Genomic DNA, 23,941 nt, shown 5'->3' with positions numbered 1-23,941 from the left:
TAAGTGATTATTAATAATTATTAAAATAAATTACAAATCTATTAATATATTTTTTATTAATATATTTTTACGATTTATATATGTTCTTATTATATACTATATATTTTGATATAACTAGGGACCACTATAATATAAATTTTTCAACTACATATAAAATTAGATATTTATACATAACTTTTTCATGATAAAGAAATATTTTGGAAAAATTTTAAAGTCAGACACTGAATATAATTTCTAAAATTATGATTAGACTAATTACTAAATTCAATATTTTAAGGTCCCTATAAATATCCTCTTAAATTGCACCTAATTACTTAGTTTTTTTTAAACCGGTGTATGGTCAATTAACATTTTTCTAAACTTATGAAAAACAATAGTACCAAATCACATTATTGCACACATTGACTTAATCAAGCATTTAACTTTATCACAGCAAAGACTGTTTTTCATAGACTTCAAACTTGGGTGTGCTTCTGTTCAACATGTAAACGTTCAGTCAAATATTTGTTACTGCTTTCACTTCTCTTCATGTTACTGAAATGTATAAAATATAAACATTTAATAAAACAATTAAGTAATAAATTAGTCAACTAGAAATAGTATTTGTGGTTATAAATTATATAATATAAATACAACAAATATAAATCAGGGTGCATAGCCAAATCATTCAACAAAAAATAAGCACCTTTTAAGTACTTTTCAAGCACTACGTACGTTAACAAAATAATTTTCAAAGACTTTTACATGATCACGAAAAATTTGCTAGTTTTTGACAAAGAACGCTTTTCCTGATTATATTAGCCACCATAAAACGATGGAGAGATTTTGCAGTTCAATTTCAGAAAGTGGAAAATGAAGCCTGAAATTGAGAATATCCTACAAAATGCAGCAGAGTTGCACATGAGAGTGCAAGAATTTCACTAAATCCAGCTCAGTAGATGCACATGCGGACCCGCAAGTATTTCATTATACAAGTACAATGATTGGTGCTTTCATACGCTACGGCCGATGGTATGACTAAATACATTGTGTTTGAATGAATGGTTAAAACGTTGAATAAAACAATGCGAAAACCACGCCCTTGCATAATACAGGGTTACTCATAATTCCCTCAGGGAAGGAACTGGACTATCACATTGATGTATGCCGTGTGACCAAAGGTTCACACATAGAACACCTGTAACCTAAGTAAATAAAACTTGAATAGTTTCAGAATAATTTCATATGTTTCTTTTTTTCATATTCTTCTTCTGTTTTTAACTATAACGCTTCGAAACCCCGGAGGGAATTATGAATAACCCTGTACATAGCGTAAATTGATATTGTAAAGAAAAAAAACTCATTTCCGAATAGGGAAAATTAATCATTTTTTAAAAACACGCAATAAAAAATGCACCTCTAAGGGCTTTTAAAAACCGAAAATCGAAAATAAGCACCTTGAAGCATTTTTTAAAAAAGCTACGCACCATGAAAAATACAATAAATATAAATACAAATGCTTAAGACATTAATAGCTTTAACAGTTAATTTTTATTTCGTTCCAATGCTAAATAATAGTTTGCAACTTTAGATTTAATACAAACAACTAAAATGCAGGTTGTTTTGGCAATTCAATTTTTTCTCAAAGTCAAACAATTTGTTATTTTGTTCTGATTCAAAATAACTAAATTTCATAATTCAAAAAACATTGTATAACATTAAATAACATTAATCATCAATTAATTATTTAAAGAAAACTTAAACTGCATTTTTCATTATTGAAGAAACCCAAGTTAGCCTTAGTAAAATATTTTTAAAAAATAGGAAAGATTTAAGATCTAAATTGAAGTCCTATCTAAAGATTTATAATTCAAATTTGCTAAATGAACCTTATCCCTCTCTAAATAAATGATAAAACTATAGAGACAGAGTTTAGTATTTATAGAAATGATAAATTTTTAAAGCAAACACACACACAGTCATTTAAGCTCATCTGATATATAAATTCTTTAAATATGCTTAATCAAGTCAAAAATTAAATTGACAATTCTAGACTTACTGTAAAAGGGAATCCATTGAATATGGACTAACTGATGATACAGAGTCAGGTATATCTTCTGTGCTGACAACATGTTTACTAATAGGAAAAAAAATAGATGTCATAAGAAAAAAGCTTTGAAATTGCACTGAAACATTTTACCATCAGATTCATGTCAAAACTTCTAAATTAATAATTTTTGTTTTCAATAAAAGCTGTTTATTACAAAATTATCCTCAGTTTTTCCCTTTTTTACTGTTTTATACCCTTAAATATTATAATTCATGCTTCGTTTAATTTGTTTTCTTTATTTTTATTCCTGTAATATAAAAATCAATATAAATTGCATGCATAAATTGTAAAAAAAAAAATAGTTCACAAAATTTTTAAAATTAAAACATACATCAAAAGCTGATAAATGAAACAATGTCATCATCTAAAAAATAACTATACGCCTCCAAAAAGTGGTCAGAAATAAACCTTTTAGGCTCAATTTAGTGAGTAGGTGCATCAGCTAAAATTCAGTAATTAGTTTCACAGCAGATCCATCAGCTATTAAACACTAATAATTCAGTTTAAATATTTAAAAAATGAATCATTAATATTCAACATCTGAAATAAGCATGCATTTTAACTTTTTAATTAACAGATGACAAAATAAAAACTTGCAATTTTCTGCAATATATATATATATATATATATATATATATATATATATATATATATATATAAATTTGACCTATACTAATTTTGATCATCACTATTTGCAAACAATTTAAATAAATGTTCTTCTAAAATTAATCAAATTTAGTTTACCTTAATTTTAATAACGCTTCACCATCAATTTTTAAAAATTCTGAGGAGCTAGGACTTTTTAACTTCTATGTATATATAGATATATATATATATATGCACACAATTGAACATGCTTATCTGGAACCTTTTTATCTCAAAAACCTCTGAATCTTGAAATTTCTAAAATTCCCTACATTTGTTATCTAAATTCAATGTATTTTTCATGTTTATGTGGAACATTTTTTTAAAACCTCCGTTTCTCAAATTTCTAATAATAGAGTACAAATGTCCAAGCAACATAACTTTCTTCATCAGTTGAACTTGCAGTCGGAGATGAATTTTGTGAATCCATACGAAGTAGAGGTGAACAGGTTGGGGGTGGGTGTTTCTTGAAATTTCGATCACTGTCCCTGCACTTCCTTAACTTGAAAAAAATACAATGATTCTGACAGTAAGTGAGGGATTGATGAGTAGGACGGTGTGACCACCATGGCTTAGCTTTTCAACATAGATAAAAAAGATAGGAATAGAAATTCATTTTCACCTCAAAATTGCAACCAATGGATCAAAGGATAATTAAGAGTTTTAAAGTGAGCTAAAGAAATCAGTTTGTATGCAAACTTGTAGATGCCGTCAATGAAACAAATTCTCTTCCAAAAATAAATGTGTTCAATGCTATCAGAATGACTTGGAGAAATGTGTCTCTAAAAATTATCCAAAATGATTTTAAAATGGATGGTTTTAAGAATAGCTGTGAAGATGATGAACAAGAGGTTGAAGGCCTCAGTAAAGTTAAAGAAGAAACTGTTGACGCTAAAAATACAGTGCCAGATTTGCAAGAATGGAATGCAATAAAATCGGGATTTAAGGTTGAAATTAATTTGGAAGATTTTTAAGAGTGGACAACTGCCTGGCACCATGCAAAACATTGACAGATGTGGAAATCATAGATAATGTCAAAAGAATATCAGATGAAGAAGTTGAAAATTATATTGATGAACCAAAAGTGAGAGCAAAGAAGCAGAAAAAGCTGTAGAACTCTTACAAACTTTTCTTGAACCCCAAGGAAATATTAGCTATGGGGGATTTGCTATTCTTTGTAAAGATATTTCAGTGTTAAATGTATGTTAAAAAAAATTATGTAAATAGATGTATGTGGTATAATTAACTTACAGAAATGCTTGTATTTTTCTACTAAAAACAATTAAAGCAGTTTTAATAGAATTTCTTAATTAAATAAAAAATTTTAAAGTACCGGTATAACTCGAAACCTCGTTATCTTAAATTTTTTGCCTTTCCTGTGAGATTCGAGATAAATGGGTAATATATATATATATATATATACAGTAGGGAACCGATTATCCGGAACGATCGGGACCATCACTATTCCGGATAACTGATTTTTCCGGTTTTCTGAATCGCTACAAAAAGCCGTTTTTTTATTGTTAAACCCAACTAAAAAAAATTTTTTTTTAGGAAATAATCTTGAAAAGAAGAAAAAACGATGAAGTAATACACTAATGATTATTTCCTAAATGATGGTAAGGTGAACATCTTTCAAAAAAGAAAGAAAAATCCTAAAATCTTATAAGGAAAAAAAAATTTTTGTTTAAAAAATGGCGGGAAAATTTATCGAATTTCGTTCCGGTTTTCTGGTTTTCCGGTTTTCTGATTTCCGGATAACGGGTTCTGTACTGTATATATATATTGTAAGAACTCCAGATGAAATTACAGTAAAAAAAATTCAGACACTTTTTACTGTATAATCCATTTTACCGGAACATGTTACAAAACAAAAAAAATCTGATTTACTGTAATTTTACCATTAATAATGGACGTGAAATTACTAAATTACTCGAATTAAAGATATATTACTGTAAAAGTTACGGCATAATATTTTACGATAAAAATGGATCTAATGATGTGGACTATGGAATGGATAAATATATATATATAAATAACAAAACATAAATCAGAAAGTTATGACTTTTTTAAATATAATCCAACAAAATATAAGAAGCAAACTTTACACATTTTGCTTTTTCTGTGCACTTATTTCTTTAATCCTTCAACTGGCAAGAACAAATATTTATAAAAACTATTAGCATACATTTTTGAATGGAAAAAGAAATTTTTCTAAAAACTGTTACATATTTTTGAGCTTTCCTTCACATTTTAGAGTGAAATACTTGAATGAAAACCCACTTTTAAGTCTATTGACTCAGCTAATAGTCAGAAGAAACTATAAAATTAATCTTATTTTAGATAAGTTTTATCAGAAGAATTCAATGAATTAATTCAAAAGAAGTAGAATTATTCACAATATTTAAAAAAATAATAATTTAAAATCAGTTCTAGAAATTACCTTTTAGCTCTGCAATATAGAAAAGAACACAACACACATAACACTATAATGAGTAGTATGATTCCTAATGTTCCCCATAATGATGCTTGATAGATACGTTTCTGATTTTGCCAAATTTCATACTCAGGTTGACAATAAGTAGTAGGAAAACTGAATTGACCTTTCATTAAAGTGGGCAAAAAGTCACTCCAGAACTGGCTCTCTTTCTGACGGTAATTAGACCTCATTACTGATGTAAAATTTGTAGTATTTATGAGTAAATACTGCATATTTTTAATATTTGCAGGTTCCCATGTAATATTAAAAACTTTGGCAGGAGTAGGATTTCTAAAAAGTAAAAAAAAAAAAAAGAAATGTCTATTAGTTTTAGTATTAGCACATTTTAATCAAAGATAAATTTACAATATAAGTCAACAAAGGTCAGATTGGGCCTTTGAAAATCCTCAAACCTGAAATACATGTAAGGCTAAATAAACTTGTAATATACGCTAATAAGCTGCTTTACTAGTTAATATTGCAGTGACAGAATCACAACAATACAGCCAGAATACAAAGTTCTTGCAGAAAGACTTTTCATTTGGGAAGTAAAAAAAGTTTGGTTTTATTTTCTGCATAATTTTTTTAAGAGAGGTTTTTTTTTTTTCTCTGCAGAATCATTTTCAAAAGATGCCTTTCTTGTGCATCAGAGGGGGGAGAAAAGCTTGTGATGCCTTGTTTACCTGATTTACTAGTTTGTTTTTATTTTTAACTACTAAGCAATTTTAATGCATAATACCTCATTTATATCACTACTTCATTAAATGATGAAAAGATATTGCGCTTTGATTTGAAGCATTGAGTACAAAAAATATATATACCCAAATTTAGCAAAATTTGCCCATGTCTGCATAAAAAGTTGACTGAGATTACGATCTGCTTCAGTCCATCTTGCTTCCTGCAAATTCAAGCCACTGGGAAACAACCTTGGATCCATAAAAGGAGAACCAGTGATAAGAAAATATTCAATGTCATGAGGAGTAACTGAAAACGAAATGTAACATAAGACATAAATAAATTCATATTGCTAATTGTCAAAAACATAGTTGAAAAAATTGCATAGTAGAAAAATACATAGTTGAAAAAATATTCATCAGTATGACTTAAATATGACAGGTTTCTTTGAGCTTAAATACATTTTAAAAAAACTGATGATTCAACTTATCTAAGGCATGCAATTAAAAATGTTAATTTTAATTTAAGAAATTTAGGTATATTTATTTAATCCTAATAGAAACTTTATTTTTGCTCGAAGAAAAATATGAGTTGAACAAAGGCTTTGTAATATTTTACTTATCAATCAAGCCGGTTGGGTGGCAACTCAAGCCACGAATAAGGTTAAATCCCCACAAAAGGGATTTCTACTAGGCGTCTTCCCTAACCGAGGGAGAATTCAACCAGAATGAAACTTGTACTGGCGAGATAAACATCTCGTGGAATCGGAAAAATCCGATTTGAATATATAATGCATAATCAGGAAAATTTTATGTTTATTTGTGTTTATGTTTAGTGTTCCTATTGTTATGTTTAATAAATATATAAAAAAGGAAAATTTGGAAAAATCACTACAACCTTCAATGGACAGGATATCAATATTGAATAACGCAACCTAAAGGCTTGATAAAATAAATATTACAGGCTTCAACAAACTTTATTAGAAAAATAAATTGTTTGTTTGATTTGTACACGGTTTTGGCTTGGTACATGCATAGTTAGTGCACAATTCTTTATAAAGCTTCAATACAATTGGGTAAAACAAAAAGTTCTTATTCTTCTATATGTCCTGAATTCAATCAAAATAAATTAAACAGATCTAAATTGGATTTTAAATTTTAATTCTTTAATAGATAATTGTCTTGAATACTAAACATTTTTACGAATAACAAACTTACTGTTCTTAAGTGGGTGATACGATCTCATTGATTCCAATCCTTCAAGGGAACCATTCAATACATAAGCATAAGTCCGTATATTTCGCTCAAGCAGAAGTTTCATCATCTTATTATTTGGAGCTACAAAGTAACTGTCAGACAGCATCTGAAAATATAGGGCAGACAAAACAATATTAAGACGGCGGTCATTAACTTTTTTTCTGCAGAAAATAGAAAATAAAATGCATAGAAAATAATTTTATAAGACAAAAGGGACAAAGCAACAATTTTATACAAGTAAAAATGCAATAATTAAATGAAATATTAAACATTGCTCTTAAAACTCGGTACTCATTTTTAAACTAGCAAAATTCAAATTATTTAAAATTGCAATTAAATAAAACTTAAAGAAGAGATATAAGAACATGTAAAAAAGATTTAAGGGAAGTCTTAATTTTGCCAAAAATAAATTTCACTTAGGTTTTTTTAGGTAAAAAATTCCATAAGAAATTTATACAAAACATACTAAAAGAAAATATGTTTTAAAGTGAGTTACAGAGTTTGCTACAAAAACAATTGATGGATATAGTTCCAAAACCAAGCAAATCTATTATCAAAAAAAAAAGAGTAAAATATCTTATTAACATAATTCTAAAAACTATAATTTGAATTTACAACTAATTCTCCCACAATTAAGTTATTCACATTCAGACAAGCTGTTAGTTTAAGCTTTAAACTGCACATATTTTAAGCTTTATAGTAAGTTGATAAATCAATTTATGTAGTTTTGAAAAAGAAATGTTAAAAAATGCTTAAATAATTTTCAAACAAAAATGCATGTACATAAATTATATACTAGAGCTACTCTAGGGCTAACACAATAGATCGAAGAAAAATATTCCTTTTCTCTAGCTGACCCGAGTCAAAACCTGCCCTAAACAATGACCCAACCATATTTGAAATAGTTATACTTCATTACCATAGTCACTACCACGGGTCCAGACGAATGGCTAGAGGAGTTCTTACTTTAGACAAACTATATATAAGCCTCTATAACTTTACCATATTACAAAGCATGTTTTTTTTATTCATTGTACTAATTTATATGAATCAAAATATTTTCAAAATATAAACTTACATTGATATAGCCCTCTCTAAGTAAAGTCTGATTGTGAAGATTTTTCTGAGCTGGCACATACATAAATTCAATAGCTTTGGTTAAACCAGCAATGTCAAGAGTATAGTTGAAAATTGATGAATATTCCTGAATTTTTTCCTTAAACTTCTTTACAGTGAGTACATAATTATTCTTTTTTATTTCAGGATCTACAACTAAAAAGAAAATCAAAAATAAACTCTTTTTTCCAGAGTATAACAGAACTAAGAAATATTTAATAAAAATACATAAAATGTTTTCCCTGTCTTATTACTTTTACAGCCATTACAAAATTTTGTAATAACTATTGGTGTACTGTTTTACTACTATTGGTGTTAAAAAAGAATGGATTGGATGTAGAATAGAAAATAATAAAAAATTCAAAATGACTTATTGAAAACATTTTAACTCATTAACAAACTTAGATCAATTTTAATTTAAAAGAAAATAAAGCACTTCCACACATTATTTATTTTTAGTTTAAAATATATAATTTAGTTTAAAAATCTTAAAAAGATAAAATCTCACTCTATGCTTAAACACTGATTCCGCTAGACTTAAGAAACCTTAGAACCCAGGACTACCAAGTATCTCAGTCCCTTTTTATTAAAGCAGGGGTATATGATTTTTCTAATCTCTTACCCATCTATTAATAAGGACAACCATAATAATGCTCTCTGTTAACAGCTAAAGCAAGATTTTTAAAAGAAGAAAAAGAGATATATATATTATATTTGAGCTATCCATGATTCCAATTAGGACTGATCAAACACCTGCAACAAGGAAAAACAAGATGTAATTTGATACTCAGAATTATTCTTATTTTCTCCCCACGTATGAACAAAGAAGTCGAATTCTCTTTTTATGTATGTAGATAAATTAAGTTTGGTTACAATTTTGCCAACAGAAATCTACTGAAAAGGTATTTTTTTTCACACTGGACAATTAAGCTTCTTGGAGAATGCCTCATAACTTGTTTTCACGTCCCCGTTACGAGTTTTTGGCATATTTAACGTCTCATAGTGCATATGAGGAATCACTGTTTAAATACTTATTTATGAACAATGTTTGGATGGTGACTGAAATAGTTGTTAAAATTTACAATAATAAATATTTTAAAATTACTCCAATCCTGCATAAATTCACTATTTTGTAAGAATTATAATAAGAACTATTGTTATCAGATCTCTCTTGCTCTCCTATCATTTTTAATTTTTTTGCACTTATTCTGTGCAATCCTAGAGTGAATTTAATAAATCAGCTTCTGAAAAGCCTTTTGTCAAATCTGATTGATAAACTGGTCATATGAGATTTTAGTATTGTTACAGATTTGTAAATATGTAATATGGCCTGTAATACATGGTTATATATGTAATATACTGTCTAAGTTGTTATATGGCCAGTATTTCAATAATTATTATATTCATGAGTGCATTTTATTCAATCTCATTGTTAAACAATTTAATTAAATTCCATATTTATGGCACTTTAATTTTTAAAAAAAAAAACTTCAAACTGAGATCGGTTAGCAGAATAGTTTTGTTTCTATGATGGAAAGCAGCTCCACCACTGCATTGATAGCCACTTCACTCAACCACAGATGAATCACCCAGTGATCCACAGCCAATAAACAGAAATCATTAACAGTGCAGTTGCAAAAGTAGGGGCAACAGAAGTTTTTCCTTTCATTATTCACTCAGATAGTCCTGACCTACCATATAATATACAGGAAGAGGGAATTCTTTCCACTGGGTGGCATTTTGATTTTTTCTCCCGGGAGAAACATTGTCAGATATGGATACATATTTTTCTTAAATATAGTATTTCTTTTCCCCCTTAAGTTTCACTTATAAGTGCCTAGTTTTAAATTTATATTATGTTTAAATTATATCTGTCCTGATTTTTTGGTAATTGCCATGTGCACAAACTTTTTACTAAATTGTTAAAGCTATATAATATAGATCATTTTTATCAATTAATAAACTTAGTAACTGTAATAATGTCGACTATTATTTTAGCTTTAATTAACATTTTCTAATTAATTCTTAATTATATTAATCTTTCTTTTTCAAGTTAAACATTCGCTTGATAGATTATCTTTTCTTCCCCTTATGTTGTATCCTAAGTTTAAATCGATACGATCACAATGTTAATCATAAATAATAAACTTTTGTAGTGAAAATCATAAGTTTTCATATTGAAAATTTATGGATACAAAAACTATCTGTTTTAAGCTTCACCTGGAGAAGTTTTCTGACTGCCCTACTGGCCCACTATAAAACAAGCTTTACAATCGTACTGATTTTCTTTTGAGAATTAGATAAAATATTGCTGTAGCTTTTGAAATAAATCTTTCCAGGAAATTATAATTTGTTTCGTTTAATGGCTTGTGGCAGGCTTCTCTTCCAAATAAACCTTACGTCCAAAACTATTGACAAAAAGAAATTAATTTGATTGATATTAATGTGATTATTCTGAGTATTCAGATAACTTTGTATTCATTTACACTTACGAAACATAGTAGCTGCTTCATCTGTTGTTACACCAGCCAGGTAAGAAAAATCATCATGCAGATTTTCATAATGAGTTCTAAGCATGTTTTCTGGTGAATCAGGCAAAATTCTTTTATTTCTCTCACGTGTACAGAGATCAATTACGGGATTCCACGACAACCATCCTGTCTTAGGCTAAAAAGAATATTACATAATTCTTTTTTGTTACTTTAGTTATTAAAGAACACTGAAACAAGCTATGTTTTAATTGTTTGTTACGACTTACTATTTTGCAGCTTTGTTTATTAAATGTAGTTTCTCTATAACTACTATTTATATCAGAATTAAATAAAATTTATCAATAAATAACAATAAACTTAAGTCTACATTTTATAACACAATGATATAAGCCCAGAAGAAATAGCTTTTTTTCAAATAGGTCCCCATCAATTCTATATGACAATCCCCAAATTGAAACATATAATTCCAACAGTCTAGTGTCGTAACCTAATGCTATTTTTACATTTTGCTATAACCTAATGCTATTTTTACATACTTTATATAAAACCATCTGTGGGATTCAAAAATCTTTCTTATATCATTTAAAGAATTTTTTATTCAAAGATAATTTAAGATAAAAAAAATAATTTTCTACAGTTATTTATGATTTTTTATTATCTAATATAATAATGATCAAAAACCCTTTTGAATTAGTAATAAAACTATAGAAATTTTTACATTTATTAAAAGTATGTAGTTTGTTTGTTTTTTTAAAAAAAAAGCTAAATTAAAACTTTGAATAAGTTAACAAATTAATTCAAAATAAAAAAATTTTGTTAATTTTTATAGCTCAAAGTTTTCATAAAATTTCTCTGAAATTTTTGAACTAAAAACTTATTAACCTAAAACAACAAAATGTAATGCAAAAAAAATTATTCTTTGTGGTCAAATATTTGGCAATCATTATTAAATTAAACAATTAATGTTAATAAAAATATTTGTTATACAAAATTATCTTCGAAAAAACAAATTCAATAAAAAGCGGAAAATGTCTGAATTCCACAAAAGTTCGATAGATATAGTGAACAAATAGTAGAAAGAATGATCAAAGACTTAAGTCTTTCAACTAGTCTAGTAGTCTAAACTACTGATACCATATCTTGCAGATTGAAGCATCCCTTCTTAAGGGTCAAAAATGTATATCTGTTAAAATAAAAATATTTTTATTTTGGAAAGTATATTCTGATTTTGTAACTTTAATCACAATCTGTACTAATTAATAGAGATCTTAAGTTGGCCTCTTCTAGACCAAAGATAAGCTATTTAGAATATCAGATTATGTTGAAGCACAACTTTTTATTATAATAAATTTATTACACAGTCAACATAAATGAAATAGTGTTATAAAAATTTAGTTTTAACTTAATTTTTACTAAAACTAGCAACTACATTTAGCTCATAAAATAGAAACTTAATACAACTCATACAAATCATTCAAATACTTGATAAAAACTAAATAAAAACGTTTTCAAATACTAAATATAAGATCATGATATAGACATGATAAAAGTTCTTTTTTATTGAAACTCTCATATACCTCAAATAACTTTGTTTCAAATAAACTTGAAGGCAAACTCTGCAAACAAGAGACAGTTCTCCATGATGATTGGAAATAGCAATTTAGCAATAATGCATACTCAATACTGTTGTTGAACACTGTATAATTGCTTTTGGTGACAGCCCAGTCAGCAACAGCAGATCCACTTTGAGCAATAACTCGACGAATTTTTTCTAAAAGACAATAATTACAAAAACAAGGCATTAATTAAAAATCAATATTTTAAAAAGGTCTAAAAATTAACAGAACAAGAAACTGAATTCAAAACTACAATAAGTGTTCGAGATGCAATGACTTTAACAGAGCTTTAAAATCAACCAGCCGAACCTCAATACCATCAACTTGAATAACATATGGTTTTTGATGTCACAAAAAATCTCCCTATATGTTTGCTGTGTTGGTAACAGAAAAACAACTCATTTTGGCTGAATACATTTCTTGGTGATCCGTGATTTCTTAAAATATATTTGATCACCAAAAAAAGCTATTTTTTTTTCCTAATTTCTGGAGCAATTTAAAATTTTTTCTTAAATTCCAATCCTTAAATACTATTCTTTAATGATTTTATGAAATTTTTGAAGCCCTAAGAGTGGTGAAGATTTGAATAATAAAATCCAGTTAAACCAATAAAACCTCGCAGTTTTTGCTTATCTCGAGGGGGAATGGCTCTTTTAAAGGTTTCAATACTTTTTTAGGATTTGGCATCACCTCACCTTCTATAAGTCTAAGATATGTTACTTCATTCTTTAGTAAGGAACACTTCTTTGGCTTAAGATTTAGATTTGCCTCTCTGAGACAGTTAAGCACAATACATAGTTTTTCAATATGTTCTTTCTTCAAAGGTTCGACTTGCAGTGATTACATCATTAATATAGCAACCAATGGATAAATCAGTCAAGTTAGCAAGTACAAAGGACATTAACTGCTCAAAACTAGAGCTTGCATTCTTTAGGCAGAAAGGCATGTATTCAAAGTTTCTATGTTTGGGTGCAATACCTGTTAAATGAGCATGATCAAGATGCATTTTCATTTGATGAAAACCTGAGGTTAAATCTAACGATGAAAAGAATTTTGATACAGAAACTAGGTCTAGCATTTCCATTAAATTTAAATAGGAAAATTATTGGATTAGGTTTTAGTACTTAGCTTTCTTAAATCAGCTACTAATCGATATGAACCACCTGCCTTCTTGAGTGGCATAACTAGAAGTGGAAGGCTGAATAATTCCTGCATCCAAAAATTTTTTAAGCTGATTCCTCATTTCCGTCTTGAAGTGATACAGTACATGATAAGGTTTTTGCCAAGCAGAAACATCATCAGTTAATTTAATGTGATGTTCAACCAAAGAGCAAGATCTTAACTTATCTCATTAGCAAAAACATTTTATACACCAGAAAAAGATCAGAAACTATTCATCTATATGTGACAAATTAATTCTTTTTAGAAAATCTTCATTATTGCCTGTAATAGTATTTATCACTGAATTCTGACGACAATCTATTTTTTCAACAGTCAATCTTTACTCTTGCTAATTTTATAATATTTATTAAAAGTAATTATATCTTCAGTTTGGTTAATGATTTGAATAAGGCATGCTGAATCATCCCTAGCAAGTTTACTTGAATTAGATATTTTTATATAAACATTAAACAGAGATTGCCATATTTGAAAAGAAATTGTTTGAATTATCTTTTCTTAAATAAGTGGACTTTTAAGATATGTATGCATAGATAAGAATAAGTTCCCATATGGCTAGAAAAAACTTGCTAAGTAAATAAATTTGAAAGAAACTTATATTTATGAGGAAATAGTTACTGTGAGCAATAATGTTAAAGTATATGATTGGGAAAAATCAGAAATATTAAATGAAGTAGTATCATCTAGAGATATACCAGAAGGAGAAGATGATAGAACAGAATAACAAAAATGAAATTAAATGAAAGAGCGAAAATATTGACAATGTAAGAAGTATCTATTTTTTTTTTTAAGTAAATACATGTTAAACCACTTATAAAATGTTAGTACATTTATTATTATAATTCTCTCGATTAAACTGTTAAAAAAAACATTCAATATTTGATTTTTGATATCACAAATTTCAGATATCACAAAATTTTTAGTATTACTCCTTAAGTTTATGATATCAAAATTGGACTGTATAAAGATAACAGTTGTATAATATATTTTCTATTAATCTTAGTTTTTATAATAATTGAAGTAAGCACTAAACAACTAAACAGTCATAAATAGAAATATATTTTAATAAATTTCAGCATAAAACTTTTTGAAAATGATGTTCCATTGAAAATAAATTTAGATACAATCCTCAAATAACATCAATGATTTCGAAAAAAATATTATTTGTATAGATTTTCTGTTGCAAATCGTAAAAAACATAATAATAAAAAGCAGAACTTACTTCCTAATCTAGCAGACAATGCATGAATGCCAGCACTAGCTGCACCAGAACCAGGACCAAACAAAGTTATTCTTTCATTATCTCCATTAAATGCTCCAATATTGTCATATACCCATTCAATTGCCAAAGCCTGATCAAACAAACCATAATTTCCAGGAGAGGATTCTTGTCCATTTGCATAAAAGCCTACAATAAAAAAACAGAGTAAGTAATAATATATATTGCAATTTAATTACAATGATATAATTCTGATATACCTGGATATTTAACTAAGTACTAACAAAAGAAAACAAAATTATAATAGAGAAAATAAACATAAAATGATCTACCTGGAATAATTCATTTTTACATAAAAGTCTTTTCAATTTATAAAAGAAAAATGAAAAGCATAATACTTTGCTTAATATTAAAACATGAGAATAGAAAAACTTACCTAATGCTCCAAGTCTGTAATTGAATGTTACAACTACCACACTTTGAGAAGCAACCAACATATGTGCCGGAAATGTTTTACCACTCCCGTGGTGCCACTCTCCACCATGAATATACACCATAACGGCATATTTTTCATTCTGTCCCTTAACCTGTAAAAAAAGCAAAAACAATCATCAGCAAATAACTATAAAACCTTACAAACAACTCATATCAATAATGCTGAAACAAAATAATATTTGTTTAAACTTTAAACAAAAGTGCTAGCAACCAGGATAGTTTGCAAAAGCAATAACATTCTTTTACAAAGGCAATATAAAACTGTAAAATGCCTATTGAAATGAACCCAAGCTTAACTAATTCAGGAACAAAAAAAAAAGAGCAAGATAACCAAGATGATTAAATATTATTAAGAAATCATCATATTTCTTAAAAAATTTCAGTTATTAATTTTTCTTAAAAAATGAAAAAAATGAGAAAATTATTATGTATACTGATAAACTGTAGCAACTTTATAACTGATATAATATTCTATTAGTTTTTCGAATCATCTTGTCAATAAAAAAAATAGAATTCTACTTGACATTTTTTTAGGTTTAGCTGTCTGGGTCAGTGTTATTCTAAAAAAAAATTTGGAGAGTAATATCAATTTTTAATTTTTAGAGAGTGAAATTTAAAATTGTGAAGGGAACTGTAAAACAAAGATTAAGCTAGTGAATTACCACTAACAAAGATTATACTATAATTAACAGATAAAACATACAAAGTAATCACCCTAGAATTATTGATTGACTATTTAGCCAAAAAACAATGCTTCACATTATTTAGAATCCTTCTTCATTATGTGCAAGTTAATTAGACCAAGATATCTAAAGAATATTTACTAGAAAAATATATGAAATATAAGTTTTTCTCCACAAATTAAAAGTATGTACAAAATTCTTGTCACAATTGGCTCCTTAATTGGTAGCATGAAAAGGGATTCCATCACAAAATAATGAGGAAATATAATTATTATATTCTTCACCAAACAATGCTAGTTTTTTAAATTTTATCCTATTTTAACTAAAAAATTCTCTTTTACAAACAATTATGGTTCTTGGCAGTGTTAAAACAATATCTATTAATATATTTATTCCATCACAAGACAATGAGGAAATATAATACAGTCAAACCTATTTATCTCAAATCTCAAGGGGAAAGGTGAAAAATTCGAGATAGAAAGGTTTCACGTTATACAGGTACTATAAAGAAATTAAATTTAATTAAGAAATTTGATTAAAAGTACTTTGTTTTTAGTAGAAAAATATAGACATTTCTTTCAATTAATTATACCACATACATCTATTTATATAACAGTTTTTTAACATACATTTAAAACTGAAAATAATAAATAAGATTTTTGACTGATAACCTTATTTGTTTCAATTATTCTTTTGAGGTTAGAAAGATCGCAAATTCCTCATAGATCGTTTTCTATAGTTCACTTTAAAACTCTTAATTATCCTTTGATCCACTGGCTGCAATTTTGAGGTCAAAATGAATTTCTATTCTTAGCTTTCTTATCTATTTTAAAAAGCTAACCCCTGAAGGTCACTACTTATTAACCCCTCACTTACTGCCAGAATCATTGTATTCCTTTCTAGTTAAGGAAGTGCAGGGATAGTGGTTGAAATTCTAAGAAACACCCCCAACCTGTTCATCCTTACTTCCTGTGGAATCACAAAATTCATCTCTGTCTACGAGTTCTGCTGATAAGGAAAGTTTTGACATTTGTGCTCTATTATTAGAAATTCGAGAGATGAAGTTTTTGAAAAAAAAAATCGACATAAAGATGGAAAATACATTTATTTTAGACAGTAAATGTAGGGAATTTTAAAAATTTTGAGATATAGAGGTTTTCGAGATAAAGAGGTTCGAGATAAACAGGTTCAACTGTATTATATTCTTCACCAAATAATGCTAGTTTTTTAAATCTTATCCTATTTTAACTAAAAAATTCTCTTTTACAAACAATTATGGTTCTTGGCAGTGCTAAAGCAATATCTATTAATATATTTATTTAATAAAACGTTTATACAATTCATTATCAGTTATACAATCTTTTCTTCTCTACCATTTACCAGATGTTCAAAATTCCTATCACAATTAACACCTTCATTTGTGGCATAAAAAGGGATTCCATCACAGGACAATTTGGAAATGCTATCTAAATTGCTCATGCCTAAACAAAGCTTGCATTTCAAATATTGTCCCCTTTTTCAGTTGCAAATTCATTTCCACAAACAGCTGTAATTATAGGCTCTATTAAAGTAATAGCAATTAATTTCCAAAATTCAGAATACATGAAAGGAATGCCTTTGTCACCCTCTTTACACTCAATGGTTAATTACTCACTAATTGACTCTCAATGAGATTTTCTTCAACAACAAGGAAAAAAGGCTAACAATTTTAACAAAAATTTTCCAAAGTGTACTTTAATTTTTGGTAAAATTTTTGATGAATAAAAGTCAAAACAGATGCATAAAATATGAATCCAGATGTGTATTGGTGAACTCTAGTCTTTCCCATACTCTTATGTAACCGAACTAAAATCATGTGAAAAAGTATACTAATTAATTATAATAGACTCTGTTAATTTATACATTTCAATAAAAAGTCAAAAGTAGATTAAAATAAAGTGGTCGGAACTTTTAGAAGAAAATCTATAATTAAGTTATTCAGTTATTCCACTGTATGAGTTAAAAATTTTATACATCATTAAAAAATTTAACCAACAGACAATGCCTTTTATAAGCACAAAAAGAAAATTGCATTGGAAACTTAGCATGCTAGATATCAAGACAGTTATTTTCAAGTGTTTTTATCAAAACTGTTCAATAAAATAATATTAAAAAATAACAATATTAATATTTTAGGGCTAACTTGAAAACAAACACAATATAATGTTACACTTTCATTTTATTGTTGAAACTAAACAAATGCTTTTGACCTTTTTTCCATTTCAATTATGCAGTAAAAGAATTTTCAAATATATTTTTTACTTTGGATAACTCATGTTTAAAATGTAGGTAAATTTTATTGATGCTCAAAACAAATTTTTGCTGTCAAAAAAGTTTTATAGCTTAAAAACTTGTTGGATTACTATACATTATTTTCAATGTGTTAAAGCAAGAAATAATTCCTGATTTGTAATTTTAGTGAAATTTTTGTTTCATTGTTTATCACAAACATCTGGTTTATAATAGTAATTGAAAACAAATGAAAATTTAGCAAAACTGTCTACCAATGAACTAAGCTTGTTGAGGCAAAACCAAATTTCATCCCTGCAAAGAAGGCCCTTTTTTCTCTATGTAATTAAATACAAAAATACTTATCAGCTCAGGAAATTGCTTTTTTATAAATTTTCACATATAATCCAACAGTTAACAGTAATAAAGAAATCCATATAAAATTTTTATTAACAATAAAATAAGATTAATTACAAAATCATTTTTAAAAAGTCAAGAAAATAATTCAAAAATACTTACGGATGGTGAAAATACATTTAAGTTTAGACAATCTTCAGAAGTATCTGTAATTCCAAATTTAATTCCTGTATACTGTGGATGCTGTAAACAAGCACTTCGATATTGTAAAGCATATTTCGATTTGAATGATGGTTGCACTTGAGGTGGCTAAAATAAGATAATACTTTTTACTAAGTATGATAACAATGAATTAGATTATAGACTTTTAAATTACAAACGCATCTTAAGTGAATTTAAACTTCAAAGTAATGAGTTCAAGGATAAAATTGTACCATTAAGAAACATGGGGAAAACCAATTTTCTAAATACACAAAAGCCACCAGCTTAAAATTTAGAAGATAATTAAGGAGTAATGCTCAGGGAGTTACCTTATGATAAAGATTTATTATTAAATTTCTGTAGCGTTTTATTTTAACTCTTTTTGGAGTTAATAACACAACATTATGAGTTAATAAAACTTTCTAGAAGAAACAACACTAATCAGTACTGATGTAAAATTATAGAAATGCTTCACAATAAATTTCGACATAAGTGGCTTGACAACATATTTCTTCTATTGCTATGAATGCTAAAAAAAAATTTCAAAAACTAATAAAATAAAATTTATTTTTAATTTTTTCTTTTTTTACAAAAAGTAGCATATACAAAAATGTCAAATATATAAAAATATCAAATTTGAATATTTTGTCACTTATGTTGATTTTTCTGTTGCACAGCTCTGTTCTAGGTATCTGGATAACTAATTTAATGCTTCACGCTTTAAGCCCTGGAGGACGAAAAGTGGTAGCAAGAGAAAGCTTAAAGTATCCAAGTAAGGTAAACTATATAAGTTTCTTTGCAGGGAATTCACAAAACTATTTATTTAAGAATAAATCATGTAAAACATATCTAAGGCTCGTTTGCCCCCCTCCCCCCATTGATCTACATTGCCCAGAGAGGTAAAGAATATTTCGATTAATTTTGAAGTTATGCAGAGAATATTACTGCACTAAGAGTGAGACTAGCATTTTACTTTTTTTTGGCATGTGATGAAAGTGGCGGCAATAAAAATATGCCAAAATTGGTTAGCAATGGAAAAAAAATCATGTCAGAGAGGAAATAAAACTACTTTCCTTTTTTCTCAACAGAGAATCACTGTTAAACATAATATAAATGCCCATTTAAAGGTACAAATGAAAAATAAATCCTGCATGGCTAAAAAAAATAACAAAAATGCAATTAATAATTGATTAAAAAATAATTTGAGAACTAATCAAAACTAAAATTCCACATCCTTTTCAAAGATAAATTAATAGAATCAACTCTTGCACATGCACATATCTATGATGCTGCTTAGACTTTTTAAAAACACAGTTAGCTCAGGTTAAAAATTTTAAAAAAAAAAAAAAAAAAAAAAGCATCACAGAAAATGAATTAAAATGTAACTTCACAAGTAAAATATAGTTATTAAATACAAAATAAAATACAACATAAATAAGAAAATCTTCTAAAAAATTTAATTGCTTTTCTTTTTTTTCTAGTGATATAAAAAAAAATCTTCGACATTATTTCTAGACCATTTTAAAAATAAATAAAAATTAAGTAATGAAAAAGCAACTATGTCCCAAATCATAAAAAGAGTTATCAAAAATTAAAATATAGTCAGTGTTCAATATAACGCTACCTACAGTCCAAAGAAATATGCATGTTAACATAAGGTTGCAATAACGTGACTACTCAAAACTATAGCAAATATTTACTCACAAATACTAAACTTATTACAGCAAAACCAATACCAATCTAATCAATTCACTTTCTTCAAAATTTTGAAAGTCTGTTCGTAGCATATGGTGCTATACTAGTTGGGAACAGCTTTTTTCGCTTAATAACACATGCCCAAAAAACTGAGAAGTCTAACCAAAAATAAAATCATGGAGAATATGAACAGTAAATGTTTTATCACCTTAATAAACTGACTACTACAATACAACACTTCAGAAAAAAAATGAAGATAGTTTTCACAGATAAAAATCAGATTAATTTGATGTTAAAATAGCATTGTGCCGATGGAATAGCGATCTGTAGATGAAGGAATGGATGTATGAATAAACGGGTGCGGCATATGTGTGTGGTCGAAGTCGAATTCTTGGCTATAGATTGCGCCACTGAGAAACAAGAACAATCGCACCCCCTCTGCTATAATGGCCAACAACAGGAAATATATACTTAAATTAATATAAACTACGAATAAGTGCTCTGTGAAAATCCTGTAGAACTAATGACATTAAAAGATTAAAATCCACTGTCGTTTATGGAAAGTATAAACATATCAACTGGTTGAAAAAAAGTACATTAAATTGAAACGTTGTATAAATTTGACTATTACACCTCGTTTTAGAGTACAATCAAAACATTTTTCATACTAAATATCAAAACATATTGCTACCAATTTATATAATTTTACACATGTGTCCAAAATAGTAACAGAAATCTGATGATTAATACTTTTTTTTGCATTCCTGTAATTACAGAGATTTCATACATTAAATTGAAACGTTGAAAAAATTTGACTATTACACCTCTTTTTAGAATACAATCATTACATTTTTCATACTAAATAGCAAAACATATTTTACAAATTTATATAATTTTACACATGTGTTCAAAATAGTAACAGAAATCTGATGATTAATACTTTTTTTTTTGCACACCTGTAATTAAAGAGATTTCATACAATCATAACTTATAGATGATGGTAATTTGATTAGAAATGCTCTAAACAATATGTACTTTAACTAAACTTAAAATAAATTAATAATCAATAATTGAGCCATTCTTTATACCTGGTTGAAATTATTACATTTCAAATGGGGTTGAACATTTTTCGCTGAGAATTGATGAAAATATTAACATGTTAAAACTTACCCTAAACCTTAGCTCTTGAGTTGGAGGCAAAGCATATGGAATACCTAGAAACACAGTTATATTTTTATAGACTTTAGGTGTTTTGGCGTATTTAGAATTGGGTCTGTCATATTCAGATTGTCCAGGTCCATCGCAAAGAAATACATAGGTACCAGTAACATCACCTAAACTTAGTCGAACTGTAACGGAACTATCTAAATTGTAAGTTGGGCTTCTATTCCCCACACAGCGAGAATCACTGTACTCAGACTCGTATCCAATTCTAATAGGATTTGAACGATCCATAAAATTGTAACGATCACCAGGATAATATCTATCGTTCGAGTATTGACGATCTCTTAAATCATCATTAAATATCCCTGAATAATGATTCCTTAAAATCTGGCAATTAAATTGAAAGGGAAAAACTAATATGATGAAAGAGTAAACGGAATAACTGGTTATAAAATTCATTTTCAAGTAATCATAACAAATATTAATAAGACATTTTGATTCTTGGATCAAGGTTCATTACAGGGTAAACAAACAAAAACTAATATATATTGAAGTTGAATTTAAAAACCTTTTACTCGCAAAGAATTGTGACGAACTCTATCGGTTGAGAAAAACTCTATAATTATCTACTAATATGAACGATAAACTGTAAAAACCGATTGAACCGTTTCTACCGAAAGAGTTACAGTTCAGACCGCAGCTCAAGTCGGAGGTAGTACTATGTTCGCATGTAATCTTCAGTATGCAGGTAAACCGTATAAGAGTAAGCACAGATGGCGCTAGTAGTAAAATAAACTGGCTGCTTTTTCTTTCCGTTTTTTTTTATTTCCTTACGAAAGGTGGAGTTGCGGCTTTTCATCGACCCCGACTAGATTTCCGGTTTGATCGTTCAGAAACTGAAATTTAATTTTCTATACATTCTTATTAGTTTCTTCTTATTATTTTAAAATGAATAGAAATACAATGAAAACTAGCTATAAATTAATTCTCAAAGTTTAGTAATTTACTCGAACTTGGTAGATTTAAAATTGTCCACAATAAGTGGGAAAATATTTAATTAATTTCATCATTTATGAACAATGCGGAATTAATAATCTCGCCTCTAATTATGTTATTAATTAATTTGTTTCGAAAAGTGAGAGAAAAAAAATTTCATCCCTTTCATTTCTTGCTACAAAGAAAGAGAAATGAATTATTATGTATTTCTAAAATTATATACTTATTGATGATTTTATTTGTTATAACTTTTTCTGACATTTATACGAAAAATGTAAATATTTCTATAATATTTAAGACTTCAGTAACTGACTCTTTCAGAATTTTCAGAACTAATTTGAATCTTTCAGAAATTTATATTTGAGTGATGAACAACAAGAAGGAAATAGCTTACAATCATTACTAGGGTGTTTTCATCTGCACCCGATCACTGTTTTCAGTAACTGTTAATGATTATACTAATAGAAAAATCGTAATTTTTTCATTTTGTGACGAAAAATTAACTTCGAATTGACCTTCTATTTAAAAAATAAATAATTTACATCTTTCTTCTTAAATATCAAAGAAAGCCGCTTTTCGAACCAACAAGAGGATGACATTTTCTTTCTCGCTCTGGAAAAGAAACACATATTACTTTTTGGAACCGGTTGAAGATTTTTTAATGGTAAAGAAGATTTAGAAAAATGCTTATCAATACTTAGAAAGTGAAATTGTTAAAGGGAACTGCCCAATACGTGTTCTCTATTTAGATTCTCTTAACGTATCTAGAGCTTCCTTCTCCTCCCTGCTTAGATGTATGAGAATGTATAACGATGTTTCCTCCATGTTTTCGCATTTAGATTATCAAAATACATTTAAAATTTCCTTATTGCTCACATTAAATACTATGATTAATACAACTACTTTTATATGCTTATCTTTGTATTCAATGTATTCTATGTTCTATACATCTTCATATTCTATGTTTAATTCAACATTCTTTATAGTTTCCAAGCTTAAAAAAAATCTTATCAGTAACGAAATCAAGGCAAAAACTAACGTACTTCCTACTCTTACGACTATTAACTCGCTAATGGTAAAGCAGGGAAGCTATCCCCTCTGCAGATTATCAAAATTGTGATGGTATGCCTTCGGACCCCAAGGATGGTTCCCAGACCGTCACCGATCCCTTATGAAAAAATCGAGGTATAAATGAAGTAGAAATGAGGTATATTTTAAAGGTATAAAGGAGGTTGTTATTTAAATACGTCGTTAAGGTTGAAAAGGGTGCAAATGAATACCTCAAAATCAACCTCAAATATACCTTAAATATACCT

General features: G+C 27.8%; 1 protein-coding gene across 1 annotated transcript; it reads right to left on the bottom strand.

Annotated features, from left to right (window-relative positions):
* Positions 1 to 103: 103 nt before the first annotated feature.
* On the bottom strand, positions 104 to 22,361 carry LOC107450565 (cholinesterase). Its single transcript, XM_016066394.4, has 12 exons — positions 21,636 to 22,361; positions 18,732 to 18,878; positions 15,203 to 15,353; positions 14,770 to 14,955; positions 12,330 to 12,523; positions 10,753 to 10,927; positions 8,223 to 8,416; positions 7,106 to 7,250; positions 6,035 to 6,197; positions 5,178 to 5,504; positions 2,039 to 2,116; positions 104 to 534 (listed from the first exon to the last, which is right to left on the bottom strand). The coding sequence occupies exons 1-12, from the start codon at positions 22,086 to 22,088 to the stop codon at positions 456 to 458; spliced, it is 2,292 nt and encodes a 763-aa protein (XP_015921880.1). The 5' UTR covers positions 22,089 to 22,361; the 3' UTR covers positions 104 to 455.
* Positions 22,362 to 23,941: the final 1,580 nt, after the last annotated feature.

Source organism: Parasteatoda tepidariorum, chromosome 12 (assembly GCF_982258835.1).
Source record: "Parasteatoda tepidariorum strain Cologne lab strain chromosome 12, Ptep-v5.0, whole genome shotgun sequence".
In the NCBI taxonomy this organism is placed as follows: Eukaryota; Metazoa; Arthropoda; class Arachnida; order Araneae; family Theridiidae; genus Parasteatoda; species Parasteatoda tepidariorum.
The sequence above is the reverse complement of the archived record's forward strand: the minus strand, read 5'-3'. Positions and strand labels throughout refer to the sequence as shown.

What these genes read in the sequence shown, in the direction of transcription:
- LOC107450565 (XM_016066394.4), bottom strand. Translation starts at nt 22,088, where the DNA reads ATGAATTTTATAACCAGTTATTCCGTTTACTCTTTCATCATATTAGTT. An exon ending in CTCAAGAGCTAAGGTTTAGG is followed by an intron (nt 18,879 to 21,635) that starts GTAAGTTTTAAC and finishes ATCTTATTTTAG; the next exon opens with CCACCTCAAGTGCAACCATC. An exon ending in TGAAGCAGCTACTATGTTTC is followed by an intron (nt 8,417 to 10,752) that starts GTAAGTGTAAAT and finishes TTTTCTTTTTAG; the next exon opens with TTGTAGATCCTGAAATAAAA.